The sequence below is a fragment of the Sclerotinia sclerotiorum genome, genomic scaffold, assembly GCF_000146945.2.
Source record: "Sclerotinia sclerotiorum 1980 UF-70 scaffold_20 genomic scaffold, whole genome shotgun sequence".
NCBI classification, from domain to species: Eukaryota; Fungi; Ascomycota; class Leotiomycetes; order Helotiales; family Sclerotiniaceae; genus Sclerotinia; species Sclerotinia sclerotiorum.
The window spans coordinates 793,481-819,451 of record NW_001820816.1 but is presented as its reverse complement, the minus strand read 5'-3'; the positions used below and the strand labels follow the sequence as shown (position 1 = coordinate 819,451).

The following is a 25,971-nucleotide window of genomic DNA, read 5'->3' as shown; positions in this document are numbered from 1 at the left end:
CGAATTGAGATTCCAAAATCCAAATTAAAATTCTGATCGAGGAGAATTATAATGTAAGAGGATAATGAAGAAGGAACCGACGATGTTGTTGTTTGAGGGAGGCTGCTTTTGTTTACCTACATTTACAACGAATGACAAACAGGAAATTCGATTAAATCTTTTCCAAAGTGGATTAAAGATGATTAAAGTTTTTGGTATCAGGTACGAGTAGTAAACAAAGTGAAGCAGGAAAGTAAGGCCTAGGTCAGTAAGTGGAAGGAGGGAGGGGTCGATCCGGAAGTCAGGAACAAAGTTGATAATTCAGACTGCCGTTTGGTGGTGAGTTTGACTTTGCCCGGGAAGGGGGATGGACATGGGACATGGGAGGTGGGAAGAAAGGATTGATCAGTGATGCGACGAGATGAGATGAGATGAGGTGACATTGATCATTGGATAAAATCGAAAAGTGGAAAACAAAAGGTGGAGGCACTGGAGGGAGGCATGCAGGGTGAAAAAGAAAGTTCAAAGGTTGTAATCATCTAGCAAGTCCCACTTGGAAGATCAAAAAGTCTAGATAGGTATTGAGGGAATAATAATTCACCTCTCCTCTCCCGGTTTAAATCATACTCATCATACTCCGTATACATCGTCGTAATCTATCTCGTCCTGGTGAAATGTAATCAAAGTCAAGTTATGAATACCTACATACCCACCTACTTGAGAACTGTTAAATGAACGTATGAGATGAGATCTATAGGGTTAGAGTTGTAAAATGGGTTCGTCCCAACTTCATGAGCTTCATGGACCACCGATCACATAAGATTACAGGACGGACGGAGCACATGCAAGAACTTTTGACCAGGTAAAGTGATGAGTAATGAAAATGAAAGCCAGAAGAATCATTGGAATGAAACAAGGATTCTTATTTTTTTTTTAAATTTTTTTTTGGTTTGGATGATTCTTTTTTCTTGGGCTCCATAGTAAAACTTACAAAACTCTTTCTCCATATTGATACTACGTAGTAATTAATATCCACTCTCAGCTTCCATGTCTCGATAGTTTTTTCTTACCGTATGTATTTGACTGTACTTGTACTCACTCGCATTGTACAATGTACAGATCCAAATACAACTAGAATTGAAACTCTTTCTCCGCTTCTCCCTTTCTCACCTCCTCCCTCCTCTCTAATTCACAAACGTTAATCTAACTAGAAAATCCGCTGATCTGTTCGATAGCCCCTGGGTTCTTTGACCTACAGAGTATATTCTGTCTAAAGTTGGAATCCTAGATTGAGATTTTGTTATACTCCGCGGAGCACATCATCTCATGGACTCCCCTCCGCCCCGTTTCATCATACCCCGAACTTTTGAAACTTAGCATCATGAACGATCCCGGGAAACAAACCCTATGTAGATTATCGTCCACTGCTCTAGCTGGCTGTGCTGTACTTCTTATCCACGCCAAGACTTGAGAGGCTTCAAAAGAGTCTTTTTTCATCGTCTTCACCTTCTTTCCGCCTCCTTATTTCCCACTACCAAGCCTTAGCGATAACCAGCCAGGGCTGAGCAGACGCGCAGACCAAAACTTTTCGCTCGTGAATCGTAACCTCGAGAGGCAAAAGGCGGAATAAAGTGGAAATAGTGGAACCTTGGAGCCATGGAACCAATGAACCCACCCACCTGCTTATTTGGGGGGACCCTTACTTGATCCTAGACAATACCATTCATCTCCTAGGAGCTACGTGGTCCCTGATTATTGATTTAACACTTGTACGGTAACTGTATTTCTCCTTTGCTCCCTCACCTCGCCTAAGCCCTGAATCTCCCCCGGAACCACGGCCTATTGGATCAACCCTGCACCAATCCTCATACTTCATTCATGCTTCATGCAACCGCTGAGTTCAAGACTTATTGCTCTGCTCAGTACACTAATCTTCCTCATCCTGGCCGCGACGTAACTTCATTCAGATACAGACAGGGCTGCAGAAATCCCTACCACGTCATTGATGCTTCCCCGATTGGATTTGGATCAAGATTAATGCCAGCATCTAATGAATGGAACCCCCTGTTGTGAGACACCAGATGATGAAATCGGAACTCGGAGGATTTGTTGTGCCATTTGACTTGCCAATGTTCAATTGTGTGCAAAATTCAATTGCACCGCGGCCCTCGTACCCGATGACATTTGACATTGGACCCCATGAATTTGAATAATGAACTGCAATCCTAGAGAAGACGTGCAATACATAATACATAGCGGCATGGCGGATATGTGAAGATTCCCAAGACAGTTAACTTATCATCAATGTGTTTGTATTCCGAAGATCAATTGCAAAAGAGAGAAGAGCAATGTAACAATCAATATCAATATCAATATCAATAGTCCAGTCCTAAAGTCCTAAAGGCTAAAATCAATGTCACTCATTACGGTACCGGTATCCTATCGGACATGGCCGTGACAGCTCCTACTCTCTAGATCCGACTCCTAGACTCCTAGACTCCTAGACTGCTTAAGTTCATTCCTCCCTGTACTACTGATCCTTATAGCGGCACCCACGAGTTGCCAAGTATTCCAGACTTTTCCTATCACATTGGAAAGTTACAGGTACGCTTTGAATATCATTGGCTGGACTGTTGAGTACCTGCATATGATCCTGACAGCCTTATCTTTTAGTCATGACAGATGTTCTTCTAGAACTTGAAGTCGAAGAGAGACGGTGAACTCAAACAGAGACAACCTAAGGCCTACCAAAGTGGGTACATAGACATCTAGCCTCTTTTCATGACTCACGCTTTGTACTTGTTCATCATCTCCTGCGGCCATCAACATACACATACCCGTATATCTTACAATTTGTACGTCGAGACTAGAAATATATATACGCATACATTTAACCCAAATTTATGTACTTCCAAACATCTGCTCGTAATCTTACAAATACAATTAATTACATCACCAAACCACCAAGCCGAAATAAAAATCGTGTCCAGTCCAGCTTCATATAGAATACTGCCAATCCCCAAATTTTAAAATCACACTTCAAAATTCACATTGCCATGGCATTGCTCTATCAGTATATCAATATATTCAATCATAATCTCTAATTCATATCCATGTCTACATCCGTATCCATAAACATCCCCGAGAATTACACATTACAACCCTCCCCTCCCTTGCTCATCCGTCATCCATCATCTATCGTCTATCATGCAATACAAGGAACACGTTCCACCCCCATTGACGCGGCGAGGAAAACGTGAAATCTAAGCTAGTGGCAAAGCCAACTTACTACTTGACTTTCTGGTCATGACTTTCGTGATAGCATGTCTAATAACAACACCAGCCTTTTCAATCTCCTTTTTCGTGAGTCCTGTCGTGATGCATACTTTGAGTGCTGGTTGTAATTTCCACTCTTCGTCTTTGCCATTACTGCCCGAGTAGATTGGCATACTTTTGAGTCGCGTTATGAGTACTCCATTTGCTAGTGTCTGGAGATCCGTTAGCTGATAGGCCATAAAGTTAGGGGAAGTGAAAAAAGTTGCTTGCCTCATCAACACATTCCTGCATGATGCGTTCCTGTTCCTCGGTACTTAAACGTCTCGAATTGATGATATCTTGCTTGAGGACGAGGAGCATAACCGGGTTGTCAATGGCGCTGGTACAGTGAACCCAATCACTTCTCGGATCAAGCTGAGCTCTCATTGCCTTGATATTCTCTCTGCATTGGACCAAAACATCAGGGTTAGTCTGTAGCATGTTGAGCGTTTCGCTTGCAGTGGTAGCTAGCATAGCCGGTAAAGCCGCGGAGAAAGTATAGGAAGCAGCTGTGATGCGCTGATGCTCTACCACATCGTTTGAGCCTGCGCAGAATCCACCTCCGGCACATAGAGGTCCAGCTAATGATCCAATCAACATATCAATTTGTGACGCATCCACATTCTGAGCTTCCGTAAGACCGCGACCAGTTCTGCCAAGAACCCCAAAAGACCAAGTCTCGTCCAACATCAGGCGGAATTTGTAGCGGAGTTTCAGCTCAATCTAATACTTTATTAGTTACATCAATTAGCCAGGAGATACATTTTGAATGCTTACCAGCTTAGGCAGATCAACGCAATCACCAACTGTTTCGGACAATCCCTCTGTGACAATAAACCTTCTAGTCAATGGTCTTTTGGCTTGTTCCTTGATGACTTTCTGTAGTACCCTCTCCAAATCTTCCATGTTGTTATGTTCAAAGTATTTCACCGTACTTCTAGAAATCTGCAGACCCTTCCTGATCGAGTAATTACACGCTCTGTCGGCCACGATAATATCACCTCTTTTACAAAATGCCGGAATCACACTAGAAATCGTAGAAAATGCATGTGCATACACAATGCACCCCTCAGTTCCCAAGCATGACGCAATATCCGCTTCTGTTTTCATGTGTACATCTTGAGTGCCGTAGAATTGAGGAGGTCCGCAAGGCCCTACACCATAAGTCCGGAGAGTTTGGATAGCCTTTTCTTTGACTTGCTCATTGCCAACGAAATTGTAGAAGTTATAGGATGCGAGATTCGTGACTGTTCGACCATTCAAGAGCTTCGACTTTGGACCTGTAGGTCTTCTCTATGTTAACAACCTGGATGGAAATGCCGACGGATAGAAAATCGTACTTACCCAACGATAATGGGCGTTTTCTCACTGTCCGCCTCTTCAAAAGGAGTCATCTTTGAAACCAGCGGCTCTGGCTGCCATTCATCCACCAAATCATCAATCTCCTGGTAATGCACTCGATCAGTCTTCATGAACTCGACTCGCAGAACAAGCCCAAGATGGAAGATTACTCACCTCCTCAGTCAATTGGACAAAATTGTTATTGTGCGTCACATAACTCGGGGCTAACAAATATCGAATGAAGAAAATGACTAGAATCAATTCAATAACAGATCTGACCGGATCATCCTGATAACTTGATTGAATATAGCGGATGAGCATGGCCGAACCAGGCACCTTTTGAAAAGTCGATGTGATCTCGTTCATGGACGAGACCATGTACGTTTGAATGTCCTGAAGGTCCATATTGACAAACACGAGAGCACAGAGAGCAATCGGAATGTTGTGAGATGAAAAGGAGAGAATCAAGTATTGGTAAGAAGAGCGATTGGTAGAAAAGTTCCCGCTTCCCGCTCGTACTGCTGTAGAAAGGTACTGGTTTGTTTTAATGATGGATTTGGTTATCGTGATGGTGACTTGTTGCCGGTTTCGCGTAATCAAATGTCCAACGAGTGAAGTGGGCACAGACAGTCTCTATAAGTATATAGGTCTTAAATAAAGAAATAAAATTATGTATTATAATTATCTTTAAAATATACATGTATATTATTAATTTTGTAAACAAATAATTAAATGTATATTATAGTTCATAATTTGTAATTTGAATTAAAAAAGACATAGGAAATTAATAAACTAATAGTATTCATGCTACTATATTATATTGTCTAGAACGGGAAAAGGAGGCAATCATTTCACTCAGATAAGATCAAGATGATCCTTCATCGCACCAACGAGTCGAATTCAGGTCACAGTGTTCAGAGTGGTCAATAACCATAAGATATCGAATAACCAAAAAATTTACTCATATTCATTGTAAAGACTCTCTATTATCTTTGCGCTGTAGGACATGTTACAGCCGTAATTTAGACGCTAGGTGATTGAGACCTGAGCATCCAGCATTGCATTCGGGTCATTATGGAACAGTAAAGGAGGAAGAAGAAAACAGAAAACAAATATCTAAAGCCGTTTACCATGCAAACACCCAAACTCAAATTTGAAAAACACCCCGTGTAGTGACGATAGCCACGCATCCATTCCAAAGATCATTTTTAATGTACTGCATACCATCCCATTCTATATTACAGCCCCAAAAGCCATTTATACAATGCCGAGGTTTAGAACAATCGAATCTTAGCAGCAGCAGTTTTGGTTGAAGTGGCAGAGGCTGTGGAGCATGTCACGCAACCAGTACCGGTCTGGTTGTAACCTCTTGTGTCGTTGTTGTTCTGGTTGATAGGCTGGAAGAGCTTCTGTGGAATCTTACTTATCAAGCTAGGGGTCAAGATCTTCTTGCCAACAACAAGTGGGCCCACAAGCAGTGCGAGGAAGACGACAAACAGAGCGAAATATACACAGGCGTACCGCCAGACACGTTTCTTTCGTAACTTGGATTGCTTTAAGGAGTAGATTGGAGGACGAATTTGTCGACTGGAAGTAGCGAGTTAGCACATAATCTATGTAGAGATGAAATTGAAATAAACATACCTGGGACGAAGCCAGAAGAGCATCACAGAATGAAGCTTGTCAATTTGAGGTATGGCGATGACGGGAAGCATGATGAAGAGAAGGAGATGACCAAGAACAAAGTCCCCAGCAAACATTCCAAGCTCGGTGATCTTACAAAGAAATTCACGACCAGGTTGGGAAATCGTGTGCCAACCCATGGAATACCATTTACCAGTCCAGAAAGCTATATTGGATGTGTCGGTCTTCAATTCTCTGGTCAGTGCTAGACTGATGATGAGCTTGTAGACAAATCTCTGAATGGCGGCGGACGCAATCATTCCCAACAGAGTCTTGGCGAAGTCAAATCCTTCCAAGAAGAACATGACTTCGAAGAAAACCAGGCAGAAGACGACGGCCAGGGCATGTGCAATTGCGGCGAGAACGGATCCGAATTTCTTGCAACACATGCCAAGGAGAGGTCCCATACAACAAGCCATACTAAACATGACAGCCAGGACACCTGCGTTGACTGCAATAGGAGCCAAGGCTACAATACCAACACGAATCAAGGCGTTCGTCGCTTTAGTTTCGACGTTATCGTTGATGCTTGGAATGACACCAGTCTGGGCATTTATGTAGAGATATGGAATCAAGGTGAGAGCAACGACCATGAGCGGTCCCACGATTTCTCCAAAGAAGAGATTGGAGAATGAGGCACGGGCAGTGTCGCCAGACATCTTGGCAGATGGGTCTCCAAGAATCTTGCGTTTATAACCTGTAATTCTAGTACGAGAGAGACGGCAGTAAGCAATCCAACTCGATGCGTGAGAACGCGAATTTCCGCGAGACAACCACCTGAGGTAGTCTCTGTAGTCAATGAAGAAATCGTTCCAGGCAAATTGATGAGGATTATACAAGAATGGAGAAATGCACAAAGCAAGGAGAGTAACCCAGAAGTATACCAACGCAGCTTGCCAGACAGTGATGGTTGCGAATAACAACATCATAAGTAATCTAGCTCCGAGATAGATCGAGGGACCGGCGAATCGAGAGAAGAGAATACCGAAGGGAATGCGGGCAGTAGCGAAACCACGACCCGTTCCGATGTATCGGGCACCACCGAACGAAAGATCTTGCTGAACAGCGTTCGCATAAATTTGACAGACGAAAACTTCGAAGAAAGGCGACAAAGAACTGAATTGCTTTCCGAGACGGGTAGCCGCACGCCAGAAACCACGCTCTGTCAATTCCTGTAATGTCAAGGGTACGAAAGAGATGAAGAACACGATGAAGATGGAGATAATGCAACGATAAACCCAATTCATAATGGGAATGATGTTTGCACAACCAGTTGGATAGAGTGGATCGGTAATAGGGACGTTGACGTTATATTTACACTCGATGACCTGGTTTCTGAGGGCTCCTAAGTTGATCAAGCAGAGCATGAACAAGTTGACGGACAACATGATGAACATATTGTTCAAATGGAAACCAGGATGGGCATAGTAGAAGGACAAGAAGCGATCAATAGGAAGTTGAGTACCGAGATAATAATACTCACGCGAAAGCATTTGCTCACCCATACCAGTTCCAATCTTTGTGGTGAAGTTAAGAATCGAGCCAAAACCCAGATCACGACCTTTACCACACTGGTAGTACTCGCAATGCTTGATGCGACCTCCACGAAGAAGTGCAGTCATACCAGCATAAATATCCTCGTTAAGATGAAGACCCTTCTGAGCCTTGGAAACACCACCTCTCGTAGTCATGAAGATACCGTTCAGGAAATCAGGATGTCCATAATGAAGCTTACCACCAATGGCAGCAAGCGTACGTGCGAAGAGCGTACCGAATGTTTGTTCCTTTCCGGCAGCGACATCTCCCAAAATACCAATATTCTCAGAGAAAATATATTCACGAGCACCGAGAATGGCAACCGGGGCGACCTTGGGGTTGGAGACACCAGGAGTGTAAGGAGAGACGTTTTCAGTTGTCATTTCCTCGAACTCGGCCAAAACACTTCGAATCTTCAAGCATTCTTCTAAATAGTTGTCTTGATTGGCATCAATAAGTTGAATGTACTCGCCGCGGTAAAAGATGATGGCATGGTTTTGGTTGTCAGATTTTCCATCACCAAGAATTGGGTTACCGGAAAGTTGAATGCGGAACTTGGGTCTGCGCATTCCATTTTCCATAAGTTCGGAGTGACCATCAATGAGAGCGGAGTAAAGACGTGGCTCTTCCCCTTCGGCGAGAGGAGCTTCTTCATCCAGGTAAGCAATTTGGAGATCAGGGTAGGCACGGAGAAGAAATTCGGTGTTTTCCATCTCCTCTTTCTTGAATTTGGCATAACGTTGCATAGAAACACATAGCTTAAACTTGCGACGGGCCATACGCTCAAGCTCGCGTTCAAGCTTGTCCGAGTTGCCACCAAACATTTGAACGACTTCGGGATTTTCAACACGATAGAGGAGTTTGATAGCACGACTATAATTCATGAAACCAGAGATTGTGCGGTAAAGGGTTTGTGCTCTCAAAGAAGCCCAAATACGTGTGCGGAGAGTGTACTCGGGAGCGGCCGACTTGAAACCTATGCAATAGAAAGGAAGATCATCAATCTTGCTCTTGGCAGTATTCTTCTCATCCTTTTCGTAATCGCCATTAAATTGTGAGGTCTCATCTGCAAGAATTTTAGTATCCTTTACGAAGCAATCCCACTCGTGAGGGTGCAATTGCTTCAAGTACTCAAGCATAGTAACGCGGGAGTATGGCTCATCTTCACGAATGATTTCACGCAGGGAGAACAAAATCTTCTCTCCGTAATGCGGAATCATGACAGTGAAAGTTGGCATGTTATCGACTGGAAGTGGTTCCGGAATAGGAGTTGACAAAGATTGAGCGAAGAAAGAGATACGACGCTCGGCCTCACTCTGGTTTGGGAAAAATTCGGTCTTGAAAGAGTGATCTTCCTGCGAGACGAAGAAAGTTGGCGCTCGGAGAGTTCTTTTGCCTTCTTGTTCGGAAGGAACTTGATGGTAGAGAAGCTTTTGGACGTGGTCGATAGCAAGGAGATGCTCCCTGTACATGGAAATGACAATAGCGTTCCAGATCTGAGAGATGAGGACCTTTGGCTTGTACTTGATTTCCATATCAGTCGTGGCGAGAACCTTGGAATAGATACGCTTTGGCAAACGCGAGAAGATATTTCTCCATGGTGTCCAGATGGAAACACCAAGGTAGAAGGATCGAGCGACCGAGTAAATGGCGTTCATGATAATATACCACATGAAAGTATCCAAGAAGAACAACGTAAGATCGGTGACGAACATGAGACCGAGGAGAATCTTGGGCTGTAATTTACAGAGAACATCGCCAAACAGAGCATCACCAGCACAGTAAGAGATTTCCATGCTGTCCAAGTATCTGATAGGATCACGGAAGGACAAGGTCAAGAAGACGTAGGACTCGGCAAGTTTAGCTCCGAAGACAGTGATCCAGAGACCGTAAGACATCCACATATCATTACCAGTCAGACGAGGATAGCTGGCAGTAAAGGTCTGACTAGCAACGTACTGTCTGGAGTTCCTGGTCAAGTAACTACCGAACAATCCTCCCATAGGCATGATCGAGAAGAAGAAGTATGTGACCAGGGCGATGAAGAACTGGACAATGCCCAAAATCAAAGCAAGCTTCGTCTTCTGTGTGTTGGGAATGATGAAAATGTACACACTTGGGGCGACATTGAGAATGAGAACAGCGATGAGGAACAACAGTTTCTTGGTCAAATGCTGAGCACCTGCCCATCGACGAGGAACATAGGACCATTCACAGATTGTAGCGACGACCATAATAAGACTTGCAATTGCACCACCCAAAGCAACCGCGGACCACTGCGCAGAGGCAGGAGGCTGATTGTTCTCCTGTTGTCGGTAATTCTTTTCCAGGAGTGTTGGCGAATTCTTAGCAGTAAAAAACCAGAAGGCACTGATGTGGATAACCCAAATGCGATTGAAGTTGACCAACATGTGGAACCAAGAACGTTTTTCGAGGTACGTTTTGAAAAAGGACTTGTTCCAGTTGACATCCTTGAGTTTGAGATAACGTTCCGCAACAGGGAGATCCACCAAGCGAGACTTATCTTCTAGGACGATTTTCTCAATACCCTCGGGATACCAAAACAACTGGTTGCAATCATCGTACCCGATAATTTCATTATGATCCCGTTCTCGTCGAACATACTTGCCGTCTTGAATTTCATATCCTTGATCTCGACAGTATTGGTAAAGAGGCGTTATAACGTTGTTGAGGAATGTTAATTCTTCCACTGGTTCAACCAAGTTTTGGCAGGCAGGAGAGTTGAGGTAGTCATCTGCACATTTGAAAATGAAGCATAGAACTTCGGGCATGAATCGAACCTGGTTGGCCTCACCCCAACAGAGAAGGTAGAGAGCCAATTGACGAACTCGGTCGTGTTGGGACATTCGGTTCATACGAGTCTTCCATCTGTACTCCGCAGCTTCGAGACTGTTATCACCCTCCATTTGCTCAAGGGTTTGCGCCTCGTTTTGAGGGTCCGGTGGCGCTGCCTTGGCTGCTTTGCGGGCTTTGCGAGTACGACGATCTCCTTTGCCAAGTTTCATGCTGGCGAATCCCACCGCATCATCTAAATCGAGATGAGCAGCAAAATACCACTTTCGGTAGTTGGCATTGTCACCACCGATATAGTCTGCGTGTAGTGACAGGAGCGCTTGATTCGGGGTCATGCGCGAAGCTCTCGAATCGAGCAGAGTCATCAAATGATCGTAAACGTTTCTCATGCTGTCACGCTGGAAACCAAACTTGGCTGTCAAATCCAGGAAAATGTCCTCAACTTCTTCTTTGGACAGAGGAATTTGAGCGTCAGAGGTCCAGGCAGGATACGGCTCCTTAGATCGCTGTCCAGGTGGAAGGACGTTGTTGTAGTCCATGCCGTAATTTGGCGTCGATGCTCCGGAGGATCTATTACCACCATATGAAACCTGCGAAGATGGTGGTCTGTAACCACGACCACCCATTTGACTCTCATTGTAGCTGTTATATCTCTCGTCACCGCGTCCATAGTAATCCATATCGGTGGCTCGAGCCATGTCTGATCTCATGGTAAAGTCGCTGAAGGTTTCGGAATCCTCTTCCGAATCGCCTCGACGTTTAGCTTGGGGTGCCTCACCGCCGGCTGCACCCCCCTGATCATAGTACTGGTCGTTGTAGTATTCATCTTGATATTGGCCTTGATGCTGATCACCACCTTCGTAGTACCCTCCTTCTTGTTGATATGGATTGTTGGCATCAGCATTGTAATAGCCTCTGTAAATTGCAATCAGCTCCCAATCCATCCAGAAAATATTCAAGTCACTTACGATTCATCATAATATCCTTCAGCACCTTCTTGCTGATGACCCCCGTGGCCCTGTTCGTAGCCACCATTATTGTCATAATATTGTTGCCCTCCGTGCTCATCTTGGTAATAAGAATCGGTATTGCCCGCTTGATGGCCGTAGCCTTCGTCGTATTGACCACCTTGTTGTGGTGGGTGTCCCGACATGATTGCGTTCTAAATTATTTACTGGTAGATGGAACGTTAACATTGAGATCTGAATGGTTTATCACAGATGAACTGGGCGCGTAGGTGAGAAGGAATCTACTCCGACTCCGCTGTGTCCGACCGCCGTGATTGGCGTGTGATAGTTGCAAGTGAATTAAAGAGGATAGATTCAAAACTCACAAATTAAAGGCACATTGGAAGAGAAGAGTGAGTGATTCCGGTCAAGTCCTTGAATCAAAAACGTGCTGGACAAAAATGCTTGAGATGCGGTCACAATTGATGGCCGTAGTGTAAATTAAGAAAGGCGAATGGTGCGTTCGTAGCTGGAAAGCTGGAAGGAAACCTTTTCGTGGGAGTGAATTGAATTGAATTGATAAATGAGGTTACAAGAACTTGGCCTTTTCGAAAATAAAGTTTATCTTCTCTCGAAAAAGTCGAATGAGCTGTAAAGAGTGACTCTTCAATTAAAAAAAGTAAATATGTTGATGATTTTGAGAAGGAAGCCCAGATGTGGTGAAATTCTCTTTTTTTTCCCCTTTTAATTGTCGGTGATTCGTTCGCCGCTGCTTTGGTAGTGTTGATTTTGCTAGAGGCGGCTGGTTGGCTGGTTGTCCTTCCTACGAAACTCGAACTAATTTGATTATTTGTCGCGTTTAAACAGGGGAAAGACAAGTGCTGAGAACGAATGTTGGAGTGGCAATGAAAACCAGTTTACAATCTATGTGATGAACAAGAACGAGAGATGAAAAACAATCTCTGAGAAACGAAGCTCCTTTCTTGAGATTCTATTTCCAAGATGTTGCTATCTTTTTGTCTATATGTGATCGTTCCCAAGAATGAGAGATCGGGGCGGGAGAAGAGAAGAGAGTGAAAAAAGTTGTGAAAAAGGAGGAAGAAGGGATTTAGAGTAAGTAAGTTAGTTGACTTAAGACTAAGGAACCTCGATTTAGGTTCGTTATAAATCAACTTGGCACTAAAACGGGGTGGTAGTTATTGTTTTTTTGTTCGGGATGGGGGGGTGGGGGGTGGAAGGAGAGGTTGTTTTCGTCAATGATGAGATATGAATTGAGTGGATCTACCAGACAAGCAAGCCCAGACAGACACAGCGAAAGTCGAAATCTAGCTTCGCGGAAGAGGGACGGACAATGGATGACTTTACGATACAGTAGTGGGAAATAGGACGATAGAAAGAGGCCTGGCTTGAGTGGGCTGTTTCTATGTGGTAGCTTCAAGCTTTCAACTCAACTGGTCCATCTGATTCAAATGTTGCGTCTACAAGTCCCAAGTAGAGAAGTAAAGTAAAGCATTACTCTGTATATTATTGAGATAATCAATCTTGGGGAATGAAGGGAGGAAAAGAATGCTGCCACATTAAGTTTAGATGTACTTCTAGAATAAAACAAATATAGATATTTGGAAGGTTTGCATTAAGCTAGGGATGCTGAATGGAACTTGGAAGCTTCGAATTGGTTGTGTTTGAGTTGGATTGACTCGTCTATCAGAAAACTCAGGAGAGGGTAAATGGATAATAATGCTGACAATTGATTTGATTGGGAGGGGAAAGTTCTAGAGTCTGGATAGTATCTAGGGTGGGTATGAGGAAAACTATCAAGTAGTATTTCTACTTGCTGCTTTTAAGGCTCAGTGCCCTTTTCCCTTTCTTCTTTTCACGATCATCGCTGTGTTCGGCAAATGCTAATTCAGGGGCATGCAAAGTAATTGGGCCATTGTGGGACAGATATATGTCCTGCTACAGTACTATTAAAACTAGTCCACCTTCCAGAAAGTCGATGGATACATAAGGAATTGCTTCATTTCTATTAGACTACTTGATGGCGTCTCTTCCTTCCCAAATCCAGTCAGGAGGCAAAAGCTTGTCCTATCATCATATCCACAGGCGTTTTCGACATCACCGTGTCCTATAATAGTCATATTCTTGCCCTTCCATCGGATTTCTAGAGGAAGAAGGTTCGTAGATTATCGATTATCATGGCACAGCATCGTCACCCCTTTCACCCATGTCATTTTGCCTCATTAAGAGGGGGGGTATCCATAATAAATTTCTTATCTGCATCAATCTAGTTACATTTTACTCCGAGAGCTTCATCTTAATCCCAGGTCATAACCTCGATTGTCTCGACTCTCGACCATCTCGATATCAATGATTTTCTCTCTTTTTATCGAGTTGTCCAAACGCTCGAGTATCTAATATAGATGTAGTGGATAACTTTGAGACTCCTAGGTGGTGAAGTCATTGATGACGGATCAACCATACCATGGATGGAACGAGACAATCAACGGTAAAAAGGGGGTTAAAACGGCAACTGATCGCAGTGCTGAGTGGGTATTGTGCTACAGGGAGCGGGAGAGAAACAGGCGGTGCATGCATGAATTACAACTTTTTGCAAATGGACCAGGAATCCAGGCTAGCTGACCAGTAACCACTTTTTATTTGCTTGTCCGCCTAAAACGATCTGATCTATGGTGCTGCCTCGAATATTCGGCAAATCAATAGTAGAGCTGCTTCTCTGAAATGGTACTGCGCCTGTTGATATCCTGCAAAAGCAGCAGGCAGCAGAGAGTCGGTTTGAAGTACGTGGTAAAGTGGGCTTTTGAATTACCATAGGATTCCCATAGGATTTAAAATCCCATATCTTTCGACGAATTTCCTGTCCAGTTTCTAGTTGTTGAAGAGCTTTAGTCCTCCTTGCATTGAAGCGACTGTTTTATTTCCCCTACCCCATCTAGATCAACGTAACAGGCACGGTCATTAACTACTCGGCCACTATTTATTACCGTCTATATTTTTCATGTTAGATTCCCGGCTTTCCGACGGCTTCACATTACTAGCGACAATTAGAAGTTGGAACCATCAACAAAAGAGAAAAAGGTGACCTGGCTAGTTTTTTGCTTGATTCGTACCTGTTCCCAAAATAGATCAGTGAATGTTTCAACTTTTGGGTAGCGATACAAATGAGCCATAAAATACGCCTAGATCATGATTGGATAATCAATTGTGCAAGGCTTATTATTATTGACAAGCACGATTGATGGACGATAGGTTACTACTATAGGGCAAAGGTTGGATCGGTACCAGAAAAGTCTATAGCCAATGGGTATAACCGTCTTCCATTCCCTATCAGGATTGAGCATGCCTTCTCGTATTAGATCAGCCAATCTATGGAGGCAGTGCACCAAAATGTATTTCGAGGAGGGAGTTGTTCGTTGTTTGACTGAAGGCTTTATCTCAGTTATAACATGTGACGAAAGCCGCCAACGATATTGGGAATTGATTGACATGAAAATCCCAGATGACCTCGACTTTGGGTTTCGGAGGTGATACAAGAGTGTAACATCCATCTTGCAGCAGCAATAGCCCCTTGAATGCGAAAATTTGGAGTGGGAGGAGTGGCATGGTTGATCATTACATACATGAATACGTATGTGGATACGAGCTTCTTGTACATAAACATAGTACATACTACCTTTATTGGAACTTGGAATCGAGTAAATGAATTTTCTCTTCAGTTGATATTTTGCGTTCTTGGTGGGTAATAATTTCCAAAAGTATGTACTTCCAACAGCCAGCTACGACCTACAGAGTAATAAGTACAAATCTCAGTTCCTCGAACCATACATACAATAATACCGTGCAAGTATCACTCCTTAATTTACTATTAGTTGGGGCTGTGCTTCCAGAAGTATTCAAATTAAGATCAACCAATATCCCAGGCGAATAGCTATCATGTTTTAGGTGAGATTTTATGGAGCACAGGAATATGTTTACTCGGTATGCACTATGTAGGTATGTTCAGACTTGAATTCAAAATGCCTCATGGATTGCTGAAGTCAGTCAGCTGATCTACGGAGTGTAGGTGCAGATAGGTAGGGATAGTATCTAGAGGAGGCTCTAATAATAAAGTGTGTGAGTTGAGGTTGTTGATGTTGGTGGCAGTGGCAGTGGCAGTGGCAGTGACAGTGGTAGTGGTAGTGGTAGTGATTTTGTTATGATCTTATTTTATTTTCATTTCGTATCATTTTATTTTCATTCCATTCCATTCACTCCATTATCCACTTGCATGTAGCGAACTTACGAATCATTACCCAATACCTAGTCAAAAAATTCCAAATTCACATGAAATACGAACACATCTATTGATATCATTGGATCAAATTCCACTGCCCGTGTATTGATCGGCACGTTTCGTTCCTTTTCATGTGTTTGTTGTTCCTTTTCGGAAGTAAGTCTTTTTATAACTTCGACTAGGGAGGTAATGTCTTCTGTAGGAGGTAACTAAGTCTAAGAGACTCTAAGATATCCAAAAAAAAACAAAAAAAAAACACCCAGAACACTCAAAACACACTACCAAAACACCAAAACCGCCCAATAACCACCCACCCAATGATCAATCTAATCTCTTTCTTTAACCAGGAACAGAGGAACAGAGGGACAGTAACACGGTAGCACGGGAACAGGAGGAACTTAGTACCCGACCTTTAGACCTTCAGACCTACCTACGTACTCCATCCATCCATCTCCACTCCCAATTTTATCCCAATTGAATCATTTTTCCCCCGTATCCCCTAAATTGTTCAAATCTCTTTGCCACACTTAATGCGGCCTTGTTTAATCCCGTAACCTCCATACTTCTCGACACTCATTTGTCATTTTTTAATATTCAAACAAACTCACCACCAAAACCCATATTCTTTTCGAACCATTTCGAAAAACAAGTCACTCGTTAAATTTATTTCTTTTCCTTTTTTTTTAAACCAAGACATCATCTGCAGTGCAGTCGCTGCCAGAGAAGAGAAATTACATCACCAATACACTCGTTCCTTCCCTCCTAAAACTGATCTGAGACGGAATTAGATTCGACCCTGCTGCTTACCCTTCATCTAGCTGTGGATGGGACTGGATATTTAAATTTCATCTCATCAAAAATCACTTCTCACCCATCTATCGTCACCAAAATCAACATTCTAGCATACACACATTGGTATTCCAGTTACCATCATGAAGTCCTTTGGCTTTGCTTCAGCTGCTGCTGTGGCATTGACCGGCGCCCTCTTCGCGTCGTCTGCTGCAGCTGCTGATCTCCCTTCTATCGTCATCAAGGTACGCCACGAATCTCTTCATCCGACGTTGTTTAAAATGACTTCAAATACTCATCAATATACCAGGGCTCCCATTTCTTCTACGAGAATGGCACTGAATTCTTCATTCGTGGTGTAGCATACCAACAAGACGTCAACGCCAACACGACATCCGGTGCTACTTTCAGCGATCCTCTTGCAGACGAAGCTGGCTGCAAGCGTGATATTCCTATTCTTCAGGAGCTTGGCACCAATGTCATTCGTGTCTACGCCATCAATTCTTCTTTGGATCACTCCGTTTGTATGGGCTTGCTTAACGATGCTGGAATCTATGTTATTCAAGATTTGTCTAACCCATCATCCTCTATTAATCGAGATGACCCAGAATGGAACACTGATCTCTATGCCACCTACGCCGGTGTTATTGAGTACGTATATCTTAATACTTGTTGACTATCTTACTACCATGTCTATGATCTCCTTCTCTGCTCAATGTGAAAGCCAGGGTTTTTGCATTTGTTGCTGTCGAGGACCGTCTGCTAACTTTTCCGCCTTCCAGTGCCATGGCTCAGTACTCCAACGTCCTCGGTTTCTTTGCCGGTAACGAGGTATCCAACGACGTCAACAACACTAACGCCAGTGCTTTCGTCAAAGCTGCCGTCCGTGATATGAAGGCTTATATTAAGACTAAGAACTACCGTACCATCGGTGTTGGTTATGCTACCAACGATGATGCCAACATTCGAATTGACTTGGCCCACTACTTCAACTGCGGTGACGCGGACTCTGCCATCGACTTCTGGGGTTACAACATCTACTCGTGGTGCGGTGATTCTTCCTTTACCAAGTCAGGATATGATCAACGAACGGCCGAATTTGCCAATTATTCTGTTCCTGCATTCTTTGCCGAGTATGGTTGCAATGTGGTCCAACCACGTGAATTCACTGAGGTCGGGGCAATCTACGGTGATCAAATGACCGAAGTCTGGTCCGGTGGAATCGTCTACATGTATTTCCAAGAGGCAAACGATTATGGTGAGATATCATCCATTTATTTCGCAGCAAAATCTAACCGAATTTAGGTCTTGTATCCGTCTCGGGAGATACTGTCAGCAAGCTTCCAGATTTCACTGCCCTTTCGAAGCAATTGGCTTCCGCCACCCCTAGCTCTACCAACTCTGCCTCCTACACTGTCACCAACACAGTAGCACAAGCATGCCCAGCAACTGGTACCGCCTGGGCTGCATCTAGCAATCTTCCTCCTATCGCAAACGCTGATCTTTGCGAATGTATGGTCAGTTCCTTATCCTGTGTTGCCAACAGCGGTATCTCTGGTAACTCCAGTGCCGACCTCTTCGACTACGTTTGTGGTTTGGACAGCGCTGCCTGTGATGGTATTTCAAAGAACGCTACCACCGGAGTTTATGGTGCCTACTCGATGTGCACAAGCTCTCAACAATTGTCTTTCGTTTTCGACCAATACTACAAAAGGCAGAACCAGTCACCCACTGCCTGTGACTTCAGCGGCAATGCTAAGACTCAATCTGGCTCGCAGAGCTCGAAGTGCTCTGCCCTTTTGAGCCAAGCCGGAACTGCAGGAACTGGTACTGTTACAAGCGCACCAACTGGTACTGGATCTTCAAGCAGCTCATCACATTCATCTACCACCACCAAGAAAAGTGCTGCTGGGGCTACTATCGTTCCACGTTTCGACTTGGGCTTGTTGCAGTTGGGTGCCTACCTTGTGGTTGCTGGAATGACTGGTGCTGGTATGGTCATGTTGTAGATGTAAATATTTGGCATGATGTAGCAGCGGCTTTCTGGCTGCTTTTGGATGGAGGCTTGGAGGCTTTACTTTTTAAATTGATGGGGTAGTAATAAGCATTGCTATTGATTCCGTTATTCTCATTTCATCTTTGGCGTCATTTGATTTTTCTCGATGTCTCCATGATACCAATCGAAGATCATAATTTGTATATTAAATCATAAACTGGAGAAAATTTGGAGAATGTGAAAAGAGAATTCCCGTTGTATAATTTAGGACCTACTGATAATACGTGATTATTTAAAATGTACACACCAGCAATCATGGAAAGCCAAATTTCAGTTACCCTTTTCCTTTGTATAATAGATATTCGGAATTATACGTAAAGGCCTCAATATCTAGGCATTCAATCAGCGGTATCTAAGCGACAAGCACATCATCACGCTTCGATGACAAGCTCGAATTGGTGCATTTTTCTTTGTAGATAACAAACGACTTCATAAGGTCAACCACTCAATTCAAACTCCTTTTGCTCTCAATCCGGGTTTCTGCTTCGTGTTGCTGTCCTCTTATTTAAACCACAATTTTCTAATTGATCAATAGATCAATTGGAGAAGCCACGGCGCTAGAAAGGAAGGTTAGCGTGCCTTTCGTAAGGAGGGGAACAGACAAACGAACGAAATGGCGGACATAGCGGCAGAACTAGACGAAGGAGGACTGAAGAGAACCTTGAAAGACCTATTTGCTGGGGCTGCTGGAGGTGTGGCACAGGTTCTATTGGGTGAGTCTGATTTCGTACTGGGGTTAATGTAATGAATCCTCATGATCTGGGGTTGGGATGACTCACGTGAGGACAGGGGATCTGCTGGGAAGTGGGATTGTCTTCAAGTGATAACATTGATATGGATTTGATACCCTGTTCGATGAGCTAGATAATAGTTCTCGATGTCAAGTCTATATCTTCACTTTGACTTTGCTATATGAGCTGGGAATAATGCAACGAAGTGATCTGACCTCCTACTAGGCCAACCATTCGACATAGTCAAAGTCCGTCTTCAAACCACTACGCAATACTCAAATGCTCTCGAAGCCGCTCAAACTATCTACCGCAATGAAGGTGCTCTTGCTTTCTACAAAGGCACCCTTACACCTTTGATCGGTATCGGAGCCTGTGTTTCCGTCCAATTCGGAGCATTTCACCAAGCCCGTCGCTACCTTGAAAATTACAACGCTTCCCGCAATCCTCTATCTCCAGGCCTTTCCTATGCTCAGTATTATGCTGCCGGTGCGTTTGCTGGTATCGCTAACTCGGGCATCTCCGGTCCTATCGAACACGTGAGAATTAGATTGCAAACCCAACCGCACGGTGCAGGAAGACTCTACAATGGTCCATTGGATTGTGTTCGAAAATTGTCTGCACACGGAGGTGTTCTTAAAGGTCTCTATCGCGGCGAAGCAGTTACCATTATGAGAGAAGCGCAAGCCTATGGTGTATGGTTCCTCTCTTTCGAATACATGATGAACAGCGACGCAGCCCGCAACAAAATCGAACGCAAGGATATTCCGAGCTGGAAAATTGCTCTTTATGGAGGTCTTGCTGGAGAAGCATTATGGTTGGCTAGTTATCCGTTTGATGTTGTCAAAAGCAAGATGCAGAGTGATGGGTTTGGGGAGAAGATGAAGTATAATGGGATGAGGGAGTGCTTCGCGAAGACGTGGAGGGCGGAAGGTGCAAGAGGATTCTGGAAGGGGATTTTTCCCACGTTGTTGAGGGCCATGCCAGTCAGTGCGGGAACATTTGCGGTGGTGGAAATGACCATGAGAGCGATCTCTTAGACGATTCGAGGGGCTAGTAAGGTGGCACAGTTGATGTCTTGGATGAATTCACGAGGTGATGAAAATGACGCTACGTAGCTTTTCATATGAACTGTCTCAACAAGAGCGATAGCGGGAGCACGGGCACGGCATAGCATTAGCAATGAACCATTGGACGAAATAGATAGATTTCCATGCGGCTTCCTGCCTTAACCTTTCATATATTCATCGAGCCCTATCAAGGCACAATTGAAGTCTAGGAGTAATGAATTCAAGTACCACGTTCACCCAATCACAAATTCATTCTTACTCATTATCCAAGGCTCCGAAATGTGACACCTCAACTTCCAGGCTGTGATTGAGTCATGGTATCAATCTCTAGAGTCTTGACATTTCGTATGTTTCCCCAGCGAGCCGCTTCAGTCACACATCCCCTCCAGCCGAGCTTTACAGGCAGTCTTTTTCATGGACTTCCTCTTTATGAAATGAGATATTTTCTGGTGACCTGCTTTTCTCATACATTTACATCAAAGCCCGTTTATCGAGCCATGGCCATACCATCTACACTAATATATCCTCCTAGGTATTTTCTTTCTTCTAATTACTGCATCATCAGTATCTGTATTTGTGTATGTGTATGTGCTCTCGGTACTGGCTCTGAATGTCATAAAAAGATCTTCAAATCACATGTCCTTATGATGATTCTTTGAGATGGTACTTGTTCTTGGGTTGACAGCTTCTGATGATGAAGTCAGATTGAGTAAACAGTGCTAGTGATAGTAAATTCATAATCGATTTTATTTAACTATAGCTAGTGCTACGCGGACGATGCGATGAGCGAGCCTACGATATATTCATTATAGATTGAGTAAATATATATACTATGTAATTAGCATATTTACCACCTTTACATCTATCGTGTTTTGATTTATGCAAGCATCTTATTCGTCGTGATCTGGTTAAGCTTCCTTCGATGTCTCCAATTCATCTAGAGTTCCAGTAGTCAAGTAGCTAGCTATTAATCTTCACACCAGCTGATATTTATAAGCCGTGGGTGCTTCAGTTGACAATCAACTCCATCGTTCTCGTAAAACCACAACCACAAGCTCAAGTATCCACCTCAGCCATATTGTAATGACCCGTTTGTTGTGCATGATTAGCCGCCTGCGCTTCTCCATGGACAATCACGCCACAATCTTTACACTTAATAGCCATTCCTCCGGTGTCGGTGAAGTAATGCCTTTCCTTTAATTTGGAACATAATTCTACTGCTTTGGCGATTATCGTATCGTCGGAAGTATCGAATATACGGATGTCGTTCTCAAGGCCTGAGTAGGAGGGCGACAGGGCTAGCATGTCGTAGTGGATCCCGGAGTAGACTAGAATGCATCGGTGTTTGGAGGTATTTTCGTGGAACTTGTGGATGGAGAGGGACTTGGGATCGGTTAGCGTTGGTTATTGGCGTTAAAGATGAGTTTAAATTCCTTGTGTGAATTGCAAGAACGAATTCAAAACTAAAAGAATTAACATACCTGAACATCAATACAAACAACCTCCATGTCAAATTGCTCGGCCAAAATGCCCATCTCAATAGCACCGCCCCAGGCATCAGGAGTCTGAATCCACCGACAGTAATCGTCGGGTTCTTGTTCTAATACGACTTTGCTATAAATCTCGGGGTTGCAGTGAATAGCACTGGCCACAATGGATCGAAGCTCGGGCATTGAAAGGTCATCACCTGGGAGGACGGCCGTTCCAAAAGCTCGGAATAGGCAGGAATTATCATCGGGCATGACACGGAGAACTAGAGGAAGTTAGTAAGATGATTGATGTTGGTTTTAAACGGATATGGAAGATATGAGATGGAAGTTGGTGGAGAGAAATACCAAGTGTAGCGTCAAGCTCTGGGATTGGAACCTCGGGAACATCACCTGTGATGCCCTTACGCGAAAGAGACACAGGAGGCGCTGATTTTGCCGAGTTTGATTCTGATGTTGCTTTTACATCGCCATGCGTTCCAGAAAAAGAAAACGACTTCGCTTCCGCCGTTTGTGTATCTCTCACTTGGGGAGGAGTAGATAAGGTGCTAGAAGAAGCAGAAGGTGCAAAATTTTTTGGCGATGCATCTGACCTGCGTTCTTCTCTTGAGTTTATTGTGAGTTGTTCACCATTCAATGTAATGCCCAACTTGCTCAGAGGTAAAGAAGGCTCGCTTTGGGAAAGGAGGAGTGGTTTTGGTGGATAACCATATTTGATATCGAAATTTCTGAGAGATGTTTTTGAGGTGATTTCAGATAGGAGATCACTAATTTTAGCATTGTCGGGAAGATTTATGGTGGAAGTCCCCTCAGGTCCTCGAATGCGCATCCTCATACCCGGCATCTTGGTATTGGCACGTGGATAACGAAAGCGATTCTTGGTATGCGGTTTGTAGATTTATTTTATGGATGATTAAATGCTTTAGTAAGTGGTAATATCCTCTAGAAGCGTATAGAAAGAAATGTATATGACTCGTATTAAAAAAATATGTTTGTGGCAAAAATGAGTAGTAAATGGTGTCTCTCTCTTCTTCGCTGTCAACTCTAGTCTCTAGCAGCTTACCAAGGATAGCTCATCTACACACGTGATCAAACCATTTTCCCTTGTCGGTTGTGGGGATCGCGCTCCAACGCGACTATGTACTCGAGCTCCCGCAAAAGCGACAAATCCTTAGCAACACAACCCCGCGCAATAGTTGCTGCATTAAATAAGAAGGATGGAGTCGCCTATGCCGATCCCCATTCAGCATGAATCAACTGTCAAGAAAGAAGAACCCACGACGTCCAATGATGTTGAAATGACCGATGCGCCAGAAGCAGAACCCGAACCAGCTGCTGCAAAGGCAGACACAAAAGTAACGGAAACAGCCCCAGAACCAGTGGGCTCCCTTGCGACGGCCGACGGTGTTACAAAGGATGGATATACTGTTATGAATGAGGTTGTACACAAATTGTCTGAATATCGCACTGAAGAGTAGGTCAATTGAGTCGGCGCATTTATTTTTTGCAAGGGGTGCTGATATGGTATTAGTGGTTACGACATTTCACAGCTATTTCAGCGCATGCTCAACAAGAGGTTTCTACCAGACTACTTCGAGGTGATTAAAGAACCTACTGCATTTAGCACAGTTAGAGTATGTGTTTTCTTGCCTATCAAGTGCGCGCGAATGAATCTAATAAAACACCCTCGTAGCAAAAAATCCTCAAGAAACAATACAAGAACTTCAAGGAATTCGTCCGCGACTTCGCCCTCATATCGCACAATGCGCAAGTTTACAATCGCCCGTCTGCAGCTGCATATCACGACGCCATTGCGCTTAGGGAGTTGTTCAAGAAGGAAATGCAACAGTTGGTAGATGGAAAGGTTATTACTGCGGAGGAAGCAGAGCTGCCTGACCTTGGAGAACTCCCACCTGTCGAAGATTCACCACCACCGGGCCCGGAAGACGAAGAACAGGAGGATGATGACGAGGATGATGAAGAGGATGATGAGGAAGACGATTCGGACGATGACGGCGTAAAACGAAAGTACAAACGTAAAAATCGACGTTCGAGCATGAACAGGCGAGACGGGGGCGATGAAACTGTAAAAGAGCCTGAGGAGCAGAAGAAGCGCGGCAGGCCACCTAAGGTGCATACTCCAATGGAGGCTCGCATAAATAATATCCTAAAAGGATTAAGGAAATTCAAAAATCCTAGAGGAGAGCTCAAAATTGCACCATTCGAGAGATTGCCCGATAAGACCAACATGCCAGAATATTACCAGGAAGTCAAGGCTCCAATGGCAATGGATCTTATTAAAAGACAGGCGAAGCGCAAGAAGTATGAAACTGTGGGTGAAGTTCTTAAAGATATAGAGCTCATGTTTGATAATGCCAAGGCATTTAATGAGGAGGATAGTGAAGTTTACAACGATGCAGTGTTCCTTCAAAATGAAGCTAGGGCTCTTGCTGAACAAGAAAAGAATAGACCAGATGAAGACTTTGCTTCCGAAGATGGACGAATTCCTTTGAAAGAAATACTTTATAAAGGCGAGGTGTGGAAGGTTGGCGACTGGATCCACATAACTAATCTTAACGATGTTACAAAGCCAGTAGTTGGGCAAATATATCGGACCTGGCGGGATATTGAAGGACAAGACTGGATTAATGCTTGTTGGTATTTACGGCCCGAGCAGACAGTTCATCGCTATGACAAGCATTTCTATGAAAATGAGGTCGTCAAGACTGGACGCTATATTGATCATAAGATTGACGATGTTGTCGACCGTTGCTTTGTCATGTTTTTTACAAGATACTTCAAAGGACGTCCTCGTAACTTCCCTGCAGACAAGGAGATTTATGTTTGCGAAGCACGTTACAATGAACATGCATTCAAGCTCAACAAAATCAAAACCTGGGCTAGCTGTGTACCAGATGAAGTAAGGGAGAAAGATTATGAAATGGACCTCTTTGACACTCCAAGGCCGATGAAAAAGTTTCCAAGCCCGATTAAGCATCTGCTTCGTGATGATGCCACAGAACATGATGAAACACCAAAGCCTACACTTGGCGTAAAAGGGGCGCCTCCTATTGTCGGAGCTGTGCATAAACTGCCTCGCGCCGAAAATGTAAGTATTCTCCCATAAGATGTGTCAGTCTGCATATTCTAACATTACAAAGGACTCTCCGCCACCATCGCCCACTCCACCCCTGGCATCTCCTCTACCAAATCCGGAACCAATTCGTCCTCAGCCTCCAACCGATAGACCTCGGTTTGATTCACAGGGCGACATTTCGATGGCTGGAACGACTCCGAGTGCTACGGCCTCGCCCATGATCAGCCAGCACTCAACCCAACCGCCATATACGCAATCTTTTGCACAAGCTCGACCATCTGCCTCTCCAGCACCACCTCAGCATAGTCATTCATACAGCTCGCACGGAACTGCGCCAGTTGTACCGCCAACTCCATCATATCAACAAAGTACTTACAACCATCATACTACCGCCACTCCAACCGCTACACATCACCACTCCAACCCACTAGCCAACTATCAAAGTTACCACAGCAGTAGTACGCCACGTGTTGGTGGTACCAGTTCAAATTCACATATCTCGCATGGTAACGCATATAATCCACCACGCGCCATTGAGGTCTACACACTACCCGATGCTGCCAATTCCTCTATCCCAGCCGACGTTCGATCGCAATTTCACACAGACGAATTTGGCAGGATCATTTTCTACACCTCACCACCACTGGATTACAATCCAATTCCGGATGAGTCGCAAGGTCTGGGGCATAGCTTGAAGTATCTAGCCAATAAAGTGCGACGTAAGGAAGAGCTGGAGAAGAAACGCAAAAACCGTGAAGTCGAGCTAGAAATAGAAGCTAAGGAAAGATTGAAGCGTAACAGAAGCTGAGACCGAGGTTAGAAAGCAAGCTATACTTGA

General features: G+C 44.0%; 10 protein-coding genes across 10 annotated transcripts; 5 read left to right on the top strand and 5 right to left on the bottom strand.

Moving 5' to 3' along the window:
• Positions 1-1,857: 1,857 nt before the first annotated feature.
• On the top strand, positions 1,858-2,658 carry SS1G_12023 (predicted protein; the record flags this gene model as incomplete). The annotated part of the gene is made up of 3 exons (XM_001586944.1): positions 1,858-2,048; positions 2,526-2,583; positions 2,653-2,658. 3 exons carry the CDS (start codon positions 1,858-1,860, stop codon positions 2,656-2,658), a joined length of 255 nt encoding a protein of 84 aa, XP_001586994.1.
• Positions 2,659-3,242: 584 nt separating this feature from the next.
• Positions 3,243-5,040, bottom strand: SS1G_12022 (hypothetical protein; the record flags this gene model as incomplete). Its single annotated transcript, XM_001586943.1, has 5 exons — positions 3,243-3,467; positions 3,619-4,017; positions 4,072-4,582; positions 4,639-4,739; positions 4,810-5,040. The coding sequence occupies 5 exons, from the start codon at positions 5,038-5,040 to the stop codon at positions 3,243-3,245; spliced, it is 1,467 nt and encodes a 488-aa protein (XP_001586993.1).
• Positions 5,041-5,909: 869 nt separating this feature from the next.
• SS1G_12021 (hypothetical protein) lies at positions 5,910-11,821 on the bottom strand (the record flags this gene model as incomplete). The annotated part of the gene is made up of 3 exons (XM_001586942.1): positions 5,910-6,222; positions 6,280-11,583; positions 11,637-11,821. The coding sequence occupies 3 exons, from the start codon at positions 11,819-11,821 to the stop codon at positions 5,910-5,912; spliced, it is 5,802 nt and encodes a 1,933-aa protein (XP_001586992.1).
• Positions 11,822-13,588: 1,767 nt separating this feature from the next.
• SS1G_12020 (predicted protein) lies at positions 13,589-13,753 on the bottom strand (the record flags this gene model as incomplete). The annotated part of the gene is made up of 1 exon (XM_001586941.1): positions 13,589-13,753. The coding sequence occupies one exon, from the start codon at positions 13,751-13,753 to the stop codon at positions 13,589-13,591; it is 165 nt and encodes a 54-aa protein (XP_001586991.1).
• A 1,267-nt stretch (positions 13,754-15,020) lies between these two features.
• Positions 15,021-15,161, top strand: SS1G_12019 (predicted protein; the record flags this gene model as incomplete). Its single annotated transcript, XM_001586940.1, has 1 exon — positions 15,021-15,161. The coding sequence occupies one exon, from the start codon at positions 15,021-15,023 to the stop codon at positions 15,159-15,161; it is 141 nt and encodes a 46-aa protein (XP_001586990.1).
• A 1,210-nt stretch (positions 15,162-16,371) lies between these two features.
• On the bottom strand, positions 16,372-16,527 carry SS1G_12018 (predicted protein; the record flags this gene model as incomplete). The annotated part of the gene is made up of 2 exons (XM_001586939.1): positions 16,372-16,478; positions 16,515-16,527. The coding sequence occupies 2 exons, from the start codon at positions 16,525-16,527 to the stop codon at positions 16,372-16,374; spliced, it is 120 nt and encodes a 39-aa protein (XP_001586989.1).
• Positions 16,528-16,838: 311 nt separating this feature from the next.
• On the top strand, positions 16,839-18,704 carry SS1G_12017 (hypothetical protein; the record flags this gene model as incomplete). Its single annotated transcript, XM_001586938.1, has 4 exons — positions 16,839-16,940; positions 17,006-17,346; positions 17,478-17,953; positions 18,001-18,704. 4 exons carry the CDS (start codon positions 16,839-16,841, stop codon positions 18,702-18,704), a joined length of 1,623 nt encoding a protein of 540 aa, XP_001586988.1.
• A 660-nt stretch (positions 18,705-19,364) lies between these two features.
• On the top strand, positions 19,365-20,519 carry SS1G_12016 (hypothetical protein; the record flags this gene model as incomplete). The annotated part of the gene is made up of 2 exons (XM_001586937.1): positions 19,365-19,464; positions 19,708-20,519. The coding sequence occupies 2 exons, from the start codon at positions 19,365-19,367 to the stop codon at positions 20,517-20,519; spliced, it is 912 nt and encodes a 303-aa protein (XP_001586987.1).
• A 1,086-nt stretch (positions 20,520-21,605) lies between these two features.
• Positions 21,606-22,880, bottom strand: SS1G_12015 (hypothetical protein; the record flags this gene model as incomplete). The annotated part of the gene is made up of 3 exons (XM_001586936.1): positions 21,606-21,932; positions 22,031-22,302; positions 22,385-22,880. 3 exons carry the CDS (start codon positions 22,878-22,880, stop codon positions 21,606-21,608), a joined length of 1,095 nt encoding a protein of 364 aa, XP_001586986.1.
• Positions 22,881-23,265: 385 nt separating this feature from the next.
• Positions 23,266-25,941, top strand: SS1G_12014 (hypothetical protein; the record flags this gene model as incomplete). The annotated part of the gene is made up of 4 exons (XM_001586935.1): positions 23,266-23,510; positions 23,568-23,670; positions 23,730-25,145; positions 25,198-25,941. 4 exons carry the CDS (start codon positions 23,266-23,268, stop codon positions 25,939-25,941), a joined length of 2,508 nt encoding a protein of 835 aa, XP_001586985.1.
• Between the last annotated feature and the right edge of the window lie 30 nt (positions 25,942-25,971).